This window comes from Lithobates pipiens, unplaced genomic scaffold (assembly GCF_037356315.1).
Source record: "Lithobates pipiens isolate NorthernLeopardFrog02 unplaced genomic scaffold, aLitPip1_a1.2 Scaffold_13, whole genome shotgun sequence".
In the NCBI taxonomy this organism is placed as follows: domain Eukaryota; kingdom Metazoa; phylum Chordata; class Amphibia; order Anura; family Ranidae; genus Lithobates; species Lithobates pipiens.
This window is the reverse complement of record NW_027507718.1, coordinates 342,030,530-342,044,703: the sequence shown is the minus strand read 5'-3', so window position 1 is coordinate 342,044,703 and position 14,174 is coordinate 342,030,530. Positions and strand designations below refer to the sequence as shown.

Sequence of the window (14,174 nt, the reverse complement as noted above, 5' to 3'; positions counted from 1 at the left end):
CAGTCCGGTTCAGGTGCGATTTCCAGTGCCATACAGTTTAAAAATGAACACCTGAACCAGTGAACAAAATCGCACCAGACTCTTTACAAATCGCACTGAAGCCAGCCCCGCACATAAAGGCGTTGATCTTACTATTGGAGCGTTTGCATGAGTAGAAGTACTCATACTTGGTATCAATGCCGGTATTAGTGCAACGCTAGAAACTATTGTGGGTAGCACGGTGGCTGTATGTTTCGTACCCTCCCATTATAGTGCCACATATTTGGCTTTGGTTCTTAGCAGATAACACTGAGTGAATTTTGTATGCCCTCCCATATGTAATGTTTTTTTTTTCACAATCCAGTAAAAAAAATATTTAATGTGTTTTTGTTTCTTCCTAAACGGACCCAAATGTTTTCATTTTGCTTTTATGACTTTGCATCGTAAACTCCTGAAAGGTTGGGGTTTATATGTACTGTGTAAAGCATCTTGCCTAAAAAGTCAGCGCTATGCAAGTACAAGTAGTATGTATAGGTCTTCAGACTGTGCTGGGTACACTTTGTATTTACACAGGATAGCCCCTTTTACTTTCACGATTTCTATAACTCTTTTTGGCAGGAATGTGTTTTAATATGAAATGACACACCAGGCTCATTCACACTGCATGTGTTCGCCAGCAGATATGCCGCATAGAATTGCAAGGCAGCACGGTGCGCAGCAACGCAAATACGTTTGTTGGCTCCTGCTGTGAAAAGAGAAATGGACAGCAATGCAATAAAACACATCACTGCAAGTGTGTTTAAGGTGTTCTAAAAGCAACATGCATGTTATTAAACATATAAGTACATTTTTTGGTAAAATAACCCTATAATCATTTTAAATGATGTCTATTTCTCTAATGAACCTCCCTATTTTTGTTTTATAGAGCTGGAGTGGTCCGGAAAAGCTGCTGGCCCTGGATGAACTTATAGACAGTTGTGAACCAACTCAAGTAAAGCATATGATGCAAGTTATTGAGCCTCAGTTTCAGAGGGACTTTATATCTTTACTGCCTAAAGAGGTGAGATTTGTCAGCTGTTAGAGGGCACAGCTAGTTGTATAAACACAAGCCGCCCTCATCTGCCACCTTTAACTGCTGCTAAGCTAATTACGATATTCAGCAAAGTCACTTGTGCTGTGTTAATTGCTGCTTAAGAGCGATGCAAGCCGACACATCTTTGTGACTTAGCGCAGTAATTCCATGATTAATGTGCGCTTATGAGTGAAAGCAGATTGTCAATCATGGCAAGTTCCAAGTCTTGCTTGAAGATATGTTTCAGATACAAGCTTTTTTCTTAACACAGGTTTTACTACTGCGGAGTTCATGTTTTACTTTTGCTCAATCTATAGATCTTTGTAATCACAGTAAAATAACGCTGCTATAGCTGCATTTGTTTCTGTTTATACCATGCGTTGTGGTGAGTGCTGCATTGTAGAGCTGTGTATCCTGTCATAACTAGTGATGGACGAACTTCCGACGGGACGTTTCGCGAACGCGAAACGCGAACGGACACAAACGTTCGCGAAAACGACCGTTCGCCGCGGGCTCCATTGACTTCAATGGGAGGCGAATTTCGCAAACCTTTAGGTCGAATTTGCGGCCACGGGGTAATTATTAGGGGGTAGCACGTAGTCCCACCACCTGGACAATAGCATAATACATGTATGAGGTGAATTTGGGATCGATAACTACAAGCATTTTTTTTTTATTTGGGAAATTGTTCTGACAATTCAGGACTATGGAGCTAATGAAGGCAATGGAGGAGAGGGAAGGTCAGGGACCAGGGTAGGCAAACAAGAGGGTGCAGGAGATACAGAGCACTGACAGCAGCACCGTAATACAGAGCACTGACATCAGCACCGTGACATACAGCGCTGACAGCAGCTCCGTGACATACAGCGCTGACAGCAGCTCCGTGACATACAGCGCTGACAGCAGCTCCGTGACATACAGCGCTGACAGCAGCTCCGTGACATACAGCGCTGACAGCAGCTCCGTGACATACAGCGCTGACAGCAGCACCGTGACATACAGCGCTGACAGCAGCTCCGTGACATACAGCGCTGACAGCAGCTCCGTGACATACAGCGCTGACAGCAGCTCCGTGACATACAGCACTGACAGCAGCTCCGTGACATACAGCGCTGACAGCAGCTCCGTGACATACAGCGCTGACAGCAGCACCGTGACATACAGCGCTGACAGCAGCTCCGTGACATACAGCGCTGACAGCAGCTCCGTGACATACAGCGCTGACAGCAGCTCCGTGACATACAGCACTGACAGCAGCTCCGTGACATACAGCGCTGACAGCAGCTCCGTGACATACAGCGCTGACAGCAGCACCGTGACATACAGCGCTGACAGCAGCTCCGTGACATACAGCGCTGACAGCAGCTCCGTGACATACAGCGCTGACAGCAGCTCCGTGACATACAGCGCTGACAGCAGCTCCGTGACATACAGCGCTGACAGCAGCTCCGTGACATACAGCGCTGACAGCAGCTCCGTGACATACAGCGCTGACAGCAGCTCCGTGACATACAGCGCTGACAGCAGCTCCGTGACATACAGCGCTGACAGCAGCACCGTAAGCAGCCCCAGGAGGAAGTCAGCACAGCACAGGGATGGTGTGATCCCCTCATAATAAGAACCCCCAGGAGGAAGTCAGCACAGCACAGGGATGGTGGGAGCCCCTCATAATAAGAACACCCAGGAGGAAGTCAGCACAGCACAGGGATGGTGGGAACCCCTCATAATAAGCAGCCCCAGTAGAAATATGACACCGCTCAACCTCTTCAAAGAGGAGGGTAGGGGCATATAGTACGGTGTGCTTTTTTGGGTCAGGGAAGTGAGCCAAATGAATTAAGAAGGTCTGTGTGCTTGATTCCAAAAATTGTTTATAGACATATACATGGTCTACTGATCACATGTGTTGAATTCCTCCGAGATCCATGCCTCATTCATTTTTAGAAATGTGAGGTAGTTAACACTGTCGTGAGCTAGGCGAGTACGCTTATCGGTCACAATCCCCCCTGCTGCGCTGAACGTCCTTTCGGACAGGACACTGGATGAGGGGCAAGCCAACAGTTCGATTGCAAATTGGGCAAGCTCTGGCCAGAGGTCAAGCCTGCCCACCCAGTAGTCTAGGGGTTCATCACTCCTCAGAGCGTCCACATCGGCCGTTAACCCAATGTAGTCGGACACCTGACGGTCTAGGCGTTCCCTGATGCTGGATCCGGATGACACCTGTCGATGGGTCGGCTGAAAGAATGACCTCATATCCGAAGTCACCAACACATCTTCAAACCGGCCTCTTCTTGCAGGCGCTGTTGGATTGGTACCCGCAAATCCTTCTCTGGGAGTGGGAATTGCTCCTCTGCCAGCGCACGCAAAAGCAGAATGCAGCATTTCTCGAAGCAAGGCCTGGAAGTGCTGCATTCTGACAGCCCTCTGCGACGGCGGTAACATTTCCGCCATTTTGTGTTTGTACCGGGGATCTAAGTACGTTGCCACCCAGTACTGGTCCTTGACCCTCATGCTTTTTATACGGGGGTCCCTATTAAAACACTGGAGCATGAAGGCCCCCATTTGCACTCAAGCGGAAGGTATGTGGTGGTGGTGGTGTTGTTGGTGGTAGTGTCTTTGGGGGTGCACATAGCAGAGAGTGAAGAAGAGGGTGCAGATCGAGAGGATGAGGAGGGTGCAGAAGAATAAGGCTGAGTGAGCCACTCAACCAAGTCTGGTGCGTCCTTTAAAGTAATTGAACGCACCTTCTGCAACTTCCCACTTTGGCTCAAGGCTGTTGCTCCTGCCCTACCCCTACCACCCCTGCGGAAGGGCCTGCCTCTTCCTCTGCCTGTCATTTTTTAAATCACCCTGTGACAAAACTCTTAGTCCCTATACCGCTGAAGGACTGCTGCAGTATAGGGCAGCGGTCAGCAGTAGTGCACGTCAACCCTATGTATTGTGGACCGATAGCGGTCCTTACAGAACAGCAGACTGTACTGCACTCAGGCCTATGTACCGTAGCACCCTATACCAAGTTACCAGTCCTTATAAAAACTTTTGTGGACCAAGCAGGTTGTGTGTTAGTGTTTAGCAGACTGTGCGTCAGTCCCTATACCGCTGAAGGACTGCTGCAGTATAGGGCAGCGGTCAGCAGTAGTGCACGGCAACCCTATGTATTGTGGACCGATAGCGGTCCTTACAGAACAGCAGACTGTAACGCACTCAGGCCTATGTACCGTAGCACCCTATACCAAGTTACCAGTCCTTATAAGAACTTTTGTGGACCAAGCAGGTTGTGTGTTAGTGATTAGCAGACTGTACGTCAGTCCCTATACCAATGAAGGACTGCTGCAGTATAGGGCAGCGGTCAGCAGTAGTGCACGGCAACCCTATGTATTGTGGACCGATAGCGGTCCTTACAGAACAGCAGACTGTACTGCACTCAGGCCTATGTACCGTAGCACCCTATACCAAGTTACCAGTCCTTATAAGAACTTTTGTGGACCAAGCAGGTTGTGTATTAGTGTTTAGCAGACTGTGCGTCAGTCCCTATACCGCTGAAGGACTGCTGCAGTATAGGGCAGCGGTCAGCAGTAGTGCACGGCAACCCTATGTATTGTGGACCGATAGCAGTCCTTACAGAACAGCAGACTGTACTGCACTCAGGCCTATGTACCGTAGCACCCTATACCAAGTTACCAGTCCTTATAAGAACTTTTGTGGACCAAGCAGGTTGTGTGTTAGTGATTAGCAGACTGTACGTCAGTCCCTATACCAATGAAGGACTGCTGCAGTATAGGGCAGCGGTCAGCAGTAGTGCACGGCAACCCTATGTATTGTGGACCGATAGCGGTCCTTACAGAACAGCAGACTGTACTGCACTCAGGCCTATGTACCGTAGCACCCTATACCAAGTTACCAGTCCTTATAAGAACTTTTGTGGACCAAGCAGGTTGTGTATTAGTGTTTAGCAGACTGTGCGTCAGTCCCTATACCGCTGAAGGACTGCTGCAGTATAGGGCAGCGGTCAGCAGTAGTGCACGGCAACCCTATGTATTGTGGACCGATAGCAGTCCTTACAGAACAGCAGACTGTACTGCACTCAGGCCTATGTACCGTAGCACCCTATACCAAGTTACCAGTCCTTATAAGAACTTTTGTGGACCAAGCAGGTTGTGTGTTAGTGTTTAGCAGACTGTGCGTCAGTCCCTATACCGCTGAAGGACTGCTGCAGTATAGGGCAGCGGTCAGCAGTAGTGCACGGCAACCCTATGTATTGTGGACCGATAGCGGTCCTTACAGAACAGCAGACTGTAACGCACTCAGGCCTATGTACCGTAGCACCCTATACCAAGTTACCAGTCCTTATAAGAACTTTTGTGGACCAAGCAGGTTGTGTGTTAGTGATTAGCAGACTGTACGTCAGTCCCTATACCAATGAAGGACTGCTGCAGTATAGGGCAGCGGTCAGCAGTAGTGCACGGCAACCCTATGTATTGTGGACCGATAGCGGTCCTTACAGAACAGCAGACTGTACTGCACTCAGGCCTATGTACCGTAGCACCCTATACCAAGTTACCAGTCCTTATAAGAACTTTTGTGGACCAAGCAGGTTGTGTATTAGTGTTTAGCAGACTGTGCGTCAGTCCCTATACCGCTGAAGGACTGCTGCAGTATAGGGCAGCGGTCAGCAGTAGTGCACGGCAACCCTATGTATTGTGGACCGATAGCAGTCCTTACAGAACAGCAGACTGTACTGCACTCAGGCCTATGTACCGTAGCACCCTATACCAAGTTACCAGTCCTTATAAGAACTTTTGTGGACCAAGCAGGTTGTGTGTTAGTGATTAGCAGACTGTACGTCAGTCCCTATACCAATGAAGGACTGCTGCAGTATAGGGCAGCGGTCAGCAGTAGTGCACGGCAACCCTATGTATTGTGGACCGATAGCGGTCCTTACAGAACAGCAGACTGTACTGCACTCAGGCCTATGTACCGTAGCACCCTATACCAAGTTACCAGTCCTTATAAGAACTTTTGTGGACCAAGCAGGTTGTGTATTAGTGTTTAGCAGACTGTGCGTCAGTCCCTATACCGCTGAAGGACTGCTGCAGTATAGGGCAGCGGTCAGCAGTAGTGCACGGCAACCCTATGTATTGTGGACCGATAGCAGTCCTTACAGAACAGCAGACTGTACTGCACTCAGGCCTATGTACCGTAGCACCCTATACCAAGTTACCAGTCCTTATAAGAACTTTTGTGGACCAAGCAGGTTGTGTGTTAGTGATTAGCAGACTGTACGTCAGTCCCTATACCAATGAAGGACTGCTGCAGTATAGGGCAGCGGTCAGCAGTAGTGCACGGCAACCCTATGTATTGTGGACCGATAGCGGTCCTTACAGAACAGCAGACTGTACTGCACTCAGGCCTATGTACCGTAGCACCCTATACCAAGTTACCAGTCCTTATAAGAACTTTTGTGGACCAAGCAGGTTGTGTATTAGTGTTTAGCAGACTGTGCGTCAGTCCCTATACCGCTGAAGGACTGCTGCAGTATAGGGCAGCGGTCAGCAGTAGTGCACGGCAACCCTATGTATTGTGGACCGATAGCAGTCCTTACAGAACAGCAGACTGTACTGCACTCAGGCCTATGTACCGTAGCACCCTATACCAAGTTACCAGTCCTTATAAGAACTTTTGTGGACCAAGCAGGTTGTGTGTTAGTGTTTAGCAGACTGTGCGTCAGTCCCTATACCGCTGAAGGACTGCTGCAGTATAGGGCAGCGGTCAGCAGTAGTGCACGGCAACCCTATGTATTGTGGACCGATAGCGGTCCTTACAGAACAGCAGACTGTAACGCACTCAGGCCTATGTACCGTAGCACCCTATACCAAGTTACCAGTCCTTATAAGAACTTTTGTGGACCAAGCAGGTTGTGTGTTAGTGATTAGCAGACTGTACGTCAGTCCCTATACCAATGAAGGACTGCTGCAGTATAGGGCAGCGGTCAGCAGTAGTGCACGGCAACCCTATGTATTGTGGACCGATAGCGGTCCTTACAGAACAGCAGACTGTACTGCACTCAGGCCTATGTACCGTAGCACCCTATACCAAGTTACCAGTCCTTATAAGAACTTTTGTGGACCAAGCAGGTTGTGTATTAGTGTTTAGCAGACTGTGCGTCAGTCCCTATACCGCTGAAGGACTGCTGCAGTATAGGGCAGCGGTCAGCAGTAGTGCACGGCAACCCTATGTATTGTGGACCGATAGCGGTCCTTACAGAACAGCAGACTGTACCGCACCCAAGCCTATGTACCGTAGCACCCTAGACAGACCAAGTTACCAGTCCTGATAAAGAGCTTTGTGGAACAAGTGAGTTGTGAATGATTAGCAGACTGCAGCAGAAGGGCAGCAGTCAAGTATAATATTCTTTCTATATTTGGAAGAAAGAATATTATACGTGTACAAGCCTATTACCGTACCACTGATACCAGTCCTGAAAAGAACCTTTGTGGAACTAATAGTAACAGCAAGTCTTTAAAATTATCCTCACTGCCTGACACACTGCTTCCTGCCTGTCCCTATACAAATTGGCAAAAAAGAGTAGGCTGGAACGATTAGCTGGAACAGCTCTTTTGTGGACCTGATAGTAACAGCTAATGATGATGATGATGATGATGATGAAGAAAGACTAATCTGGCTGAGCTGTCCCTAAAATAGCAGCATACAGCGCTCTGTCCCTTTATCTAAACTGACAAAAGAAACTCAGGCTGCTGACCTAACACCTATACCAGTCCTGAAAAGAACTTTTGTGTACCAAATAGCTAGCGTTTTCTCTGTCCCTACTCCACACAGGATCCTTTCCCTACAGTGACAGAAGAAAGAATGTAAAATGGCCACCGGATCGGGTGTATTTATAGGTTAGGGGGAATGTCCAAGTGTCCATGAGCTGTCATGTCTCAATTGGTTGTCCTGTAACACATGATAAACGTGTCACGAAAGGTTAAAGTTCTTGTATACATTAAACACGTAAGTCCGCCGGGGCGAACGACGGAAAAAGGCGTTCGAACCCGCGGACGGCGAAAGTCGGAAATTCGCCGCGAAACGACCGCCGGGCGAAACGTTCGTCCATCACTAGTCATAACCTCTCCCCATGCACAAAGCATTGATCCACACTGCATTGCAGGCTCCTCATACAGCAGTACATTCTGCCTAATACAATCTCTATAAGATGGATTTCCCATATTGCATTCATTAGAGATTGCTCGAGCTATCTTTCTGCTTTACGTGATCTTCATACGTTTATCAATTTTAGTTGTTGCTTGGGTTTACTGATTGTTAAATTCATAAAATCCAGTTATTTCATGATCTTTTTGTTTAGCTTTTCTTTGTCATCTGTGGTCCTCCTCCACCAATAGAATAATTCTTAATAATGTGATCAGTTTTTTGATCTTCACTTCCTAATCTAGTGCTCTTATACAGCAAATCATGATGAAAATTTGATTGGGGATGTCACACTTTGTTATAATGTTTACTGTCAAATTTAAGTGGGCACTTAGGATGACCTTCTGTCATTGAAGATCTCGTTGATCCAAAGAAACTGCTCATGTAATTTTAGAACAGTGGTCTAAAACTTCTAATATTTGGTGTGGAAGCATGTAACCAGAGAAAATCTTAACCACAGTATGGTTGTCACCTCATCCCTTTAAAGCTGAAACATAATTACACATGTTCAGAGGCTTATCTATTGTTTGTTAGGCACTAAGTGAGTTTAACACCTTAATCAGCTAAAGAAAAAAAAAACTTGCAGGCTTTGTGCAAGTCTTTTTGCACATGTCATGCTTTGGGCGTTTGTTTTCTGTGCTGAGTAAGGGCAGGTGATCAATTATATAGGAAGCAAGAAGTTCTTCAGGCACAAAAACGTGAAAGAATATGCATGTTGCGCAAAGAAATGCGTGAGGCCAAGAATGCCTCATTATACTGACAAATATCTAATGTACTCATTTAAAGCAAAAGTTTGCTTTCGAGGACGTGTGACCGCAATATGGAAAGACGCTGCCCGTACCAGCCGTTGTTTCTTTTGTTTTAAGAGTGAAGCCATGCAGCCACGTCATTCATTCAGAGTTCTGTGAATGAATGAACTACAACTACCATTAGCCTTTGCAGCTATCGGGTTGTTGATCTTAATGAACTACCACAGAGCTGTTGAGCGTTCTGGTAGTTTATTGAATCTTCCTGTCAATGTGAAACTGCTACTCTGTATTTTGTCCTGCATGGCATCAGTGCAATGCTTTCCAGGCTCCTAAAGAAAAACAAATTGTAAATGCATATGTTTTTACTTTCAAAATTTACATTTATTATTATTATTATTTTTTTTAAATAACTTTTCCCTTAAAGTGGATGTAAACCCTCGCATATACCCAGTGAAGTGAATACCCTCACATGATACACAGAGATGAAACCAATTCTCCTACATAATCTTTGCTTGTATATCTGCTGTTTCCCCCCTTCTACACTCTTTGTAAAGTGCCGATCATGTAAAGTCTTTCTTCATCTTTCAGCAGTACATAGGGATGGGTGGAGAGACTGAACTTAAACTGTGAGAGCTGATTGGAGGAAAGGGACACACCCGCTTCCACATAGGCAGAGGAACAAAGGAACATGCAGAGCTGTATTCTGAATAGACACGCTCCGTGCTGATCTCCCTCTAAGCGCCCTTCAGAGAACTTGTCAGAAGTGACGCATGCTGATAATAGAGGAAAGAAGCACCAGAAGGACACTTAGAGCTTTGGAGAGAGACAAGTAAACACTACAGATATATGTGCTTAGTTCAAATTTCATGAATGGGGGTTACAACCACTTTATCCACTTCAGCCCTTTAAGGTTTTACCCCCTTAATGACCAGAGCGTTTTTTGCGAGATGGTACTGAATCGCTTTAACTGGCAATTGTGCGGTCGTGCGACGCTGTACCCAAACAAAATTGATGTCCTTTTTTTCCCCACCCCCCCACAAATAGAGCTTTATTTTGGTGGTATTTGATCACCTCTGCGATTTTTTTATTTTTTGCACTGTAAACAAACAGACTGCCAAATTTGAGATTTTTTTTTTACTTTTTGCTATAATCCAAATAAATAAATAAATTAAAAAAAATAAATAAATAATATATATATATATATATATATATATATATATATATATATATATATATATATATATATATATATATATATACACATACATACACACAAATGTATTCATCAGTTTAGGCAGATATATTTTCTTCTATATATTTTTGGTTAAAAAAAATCACAATAGTCGTATATTGATTGGTTTTGCGCAAAAGTTATCAAGTCTACAAACTATGGGATAGATTTAGGGACTTATTTTTTTAAATTCATTTTACTAGTAAAAGTGGAGATCTGCGGGGTTTTTTTTGGAGGGGGCGGACTGCAACATTGCAGGGGACAAATCTGACCCCAAATGACACTTTTTTGGAGACCAGTGACATTAAGTTGATCAGTGCTAAAAAAAAATGCACTTATCAATGAAAAAATGACACTGGCAGGGAAGGGGTTAACACTAGAGGGCAATCAAGGGGTTAAGTGTGTTCCCTCTGCATGTTCTAACTGTAGGTTGGATGGGCTTATGAAAACATGACAGAGGTCACTGTTCCCGATTACAGGGAATAGAAAACCTCTAATGTCACTAGGCAAAACAGGAAAATGTCTTGTTTACATAGGCAGTTCCCCGTTCTGCCTCTCCTCGCTACGATCACGGGCCGCCAGCCGACATAGTCCGTGAAACCCAACGGGCATGCCCCCTCGGCGTGCCTTTCCCCCAGCTGTCCTGCTTATGCGGACTGATGTATAGGTACGTCAATTTGTGCAGGAGAGCCTTTCTGCCTTCGTATATTAGCTTGAGCCAGTGGGCAAGTGGTTAAAGTGGTTGTAAACCCTTACAAACCACTTTGACCTACAGGTAAGCCTAGATTAAGGCTTTACCTGTAGGTCCAAGAAATATCTCCTAAACCTATACGGTTTAGGAGATATTTGCCCGAAGACGGGCACCGCTGTCTACGGCGCATGCGCCGTAGACAGAGGCGCACTGAGCGTGGAATCGTCGATGACTAAGATGCTGCGCAATGCCGCGCGTCTCGGCTCCCGTGCGCATGTGAAGAATGACAGCGGCGGAGCTGCGAGACCCCACCGAGAAGATGGATGTGCCGGACTACAGGGGACAGCGGTGACTTCGCTGGCTCCTGTGTCAGGTAAGTGACACATAATGGGCTACTATGCGATGCATAGTAGTCCATTATGCTTTGCCTTTGCAGGGAATGAAAGAGGAAGTAAACTCGTCAGGGTTTACTTCCTCTTTAAGCACGGCGTTTACAACGACTAAGCGTTGAAATGTGAACAGGCCGAATTACAAACAATGGAATTCTAAATTGTGAGCATGGTCACAAACTACAAAAGGTTACGGTGTGAATGGGGCATTAGTGAGAACTGTTCAGGTCTCTAGTTTGGTGTTTGCATATCCAGTTGTTATAATAACTTTGCAGAGCAAATAGTAAAAATATGTTTTACCTGCCAAGACTAGTTGCTGTAAACCATTAGAAAAACATGAGAGCCTGTATGATGCTACAAACATTGTATTTGACGAGGCCCAAGGCAAAGCAAATACTTTGACCACTTGCCTGCATTCAGCATAACATGCTCTCCTAGGAAATCACTCAGGCATGTTTATTGCATGTCAGACACTCTTATTTATTGTGGGAAGTTTACATGGGTACTACAGACCTCTAAGTAGAATGACCACCAGCTAGGTTGACTTTCACAATCTGTTTTCTCCTTAGATTAATATGACATTGCTGGCTGTCTGCACACAACTATGCTTGCTAGATGATTATGGTCAGATTGTTCACTGTCTTACCACCAAATACTTACTGCCTGTGATATGCTTTTCATCTAGCAGTGCTCCTGAATCTCTCCCTTTTAGAGTTCATTCACACAAGCAGAAAAAATGCTGCATTTAGATGCATTCAGCAGATAGTTTTGTATGCATTTAAACACATAACTATAGTATTTAATGAGCCCATACACATAGCTGCGTGTACATGTGAAAATGCCCACTGCGTTTACCTGCTTCCAGGGCCAGCCAGATCTGAAAAGTTTACACATGTAAAGGTGTAGCCATTTATTTGACTGAAAGAAGAATTGTACACGGCTAAATGAAGTACACATGTAAACGTGTTTAAATGCAAGTATTTTAGATGCGCATATTTTTTCAGGATCTTCTGCTAGCTGTGTTAGTAACCTGCTTTTTGTGCAGAAAGTACACATATACCTGTGATAATGAGGCCTTAGCCGCCTTCTGTTTAAGGCCTCGTGCACACTGGACGTTTTTTTTTTTACAGCAGCTATTTTTGGCTGTAGACGTTTTTTCTACAGTTATTAAACTCTCTATCATGTTATCCTATGACCCCTTTCACACCACACCGCCCCTTGCGTCGCTATTTTTAGCGGCGTTTTACCGGCGGATTTGCGGCGCATTTCGGCTGCTAGCGGGGCGCATTTACCCCCGCTAGCGGCCGCGAAAGGGTTAAAACCGCTGGCAATACACCGCAATAGCGGCGTTTTGCCGGCGGCATTACAGCGCTGCCCCATTGATTTCAATGGGCAGCAGCGGTGGAGGAGCGGTAAACACACCGCTCCTTCACCGCTCCAAAGAAACTGCTGGCAGGACTTTTTTCTGATGTCCTGCCAGCGCACCGCTGTAGTGTGAAAGCCCTCGGGGCTTTCACACTACACACAATGGTGCAGCTTCTTTAGGGCGTTTTGCAGGCGCTATTTCTAACGCTATAGCGCCTGCAAAACGCCCTGGTGTGAAAGGGGTCTATGTGTCCATGCACATATAGGCTATCGGCAATTTTGAGCAGTAAAAAAAACCCCAAACTAGTGGGTTCTGAGCAAAGTTTTTCAGCTGTAAAACACTAATAAATGTCGATAAATGCTCAAAAACTTCGCTCACCAGCGTTTAACGTTTTTGATCCATTGAAAAAAAATAAACGCTAAAACACGAATGCGGAAATATGCTAAAAACTCACTGCAAAGCTATTGACGTTTTTATAAGTTTATTTTAACGTCCAGTGTGCATGAGGCCTAAATGTAACAGTTTCCAGGAGTACATATAACATTCATTATAATTATGCCATCCTGGATACTTTAATCAAGATATTGTTCCAGTGCCAGCTGTAAACAGTTTGTTTTTTAACTCTGCTTTTTAAAGTAATTTGTCAATCTTTAATAAGGGTGTTTTAATATCTCACATGAGCCAAGCATAGAACTTTCAAACAAATTGCATCTATTGCTGATACACATAAGTCATCCTACAGGGGTTGGTTTACTAAACCTGGAATATGCAGAATTTGGTGCAGTTCTGCATAGAAACCAATCCGCTTCCAGGTTTTTTTTCTGTCAAAGCCTAATTGAACAAACTGAAGTTAGAAATTGTTTGGTTACCATGCAGAGCTGCACCAGTTTTTTCACTTTCCAGTTTTAGTAAAGCAACACAATCTGTTTTTACTTGCCCCAGAACATTTGGCTGCTCAATGACCAGGCCATTTTTTGCGATACAGCAATGTGTCGCTTTAACTGACAATTGCGTGGTCGCACAACACTGTACCCAAACAACATTTATGTCCCTTTTTTCCCCACAAATGGCTTTCTTTTGGTGGTATTTGATCACCTCTGCATTTTTTATTTTTTGCACTATAAACAAAAGTGCGGCAATTTTGAAAAAAAAACACCATCTTTTACTTTTTGCTCTAATAAATATCCCACATTTTTCTTTTAAAAGAAACACATTTTTTCCTCGGTTTAGGCCGATATGTATTCTTCTACAAATTTTTGCTAAAAAAAAAAAAAAAAAACCCCCCCGCAATAAGCGTATATTGTAGTAATGGTGGCGATCTCCGATTTTTATCGGGACTGTGACATTGCGGCAGACAAATAGGACACTTTTGAAATTTTTGGGACCATTGACAATTATACAGCTATCAGAGCTATACAAATGCACTAATTGCTGTGTAAATGTCAATGGCAGGAAAGTGGTTAATACTAGGGGCAATCAAGGGGTTAACTGTTT

General features: G+C 45.0%; 1 protein-coding gene across 6 annotated transcripts in view; it reads left to right on the top strand.

Moving 5' to 3' along the window:
• Positions 1 to 14,174, top strand: part of FBXW7 (F-box and WD repeat domain containing 7) — a 341,368-nt gene that overhangs the window by 306,492 nt on the left and 20,702 nt on the right. For all 6 annotated transcript variants that reach the window (XM_077477038.1, XM_077477035.1, XM_077477036.1 and 3 more), the window contains one exon: positions 905 to 1,039. In XM_077477038.1, coding sequence (XP_077333164.1) covers positions 905 to 1,039 — 135 coding nt within the window. The remainder of the gene's footprint in view (positions 1 to 904; positions 1,040 to 14,174) is intronic.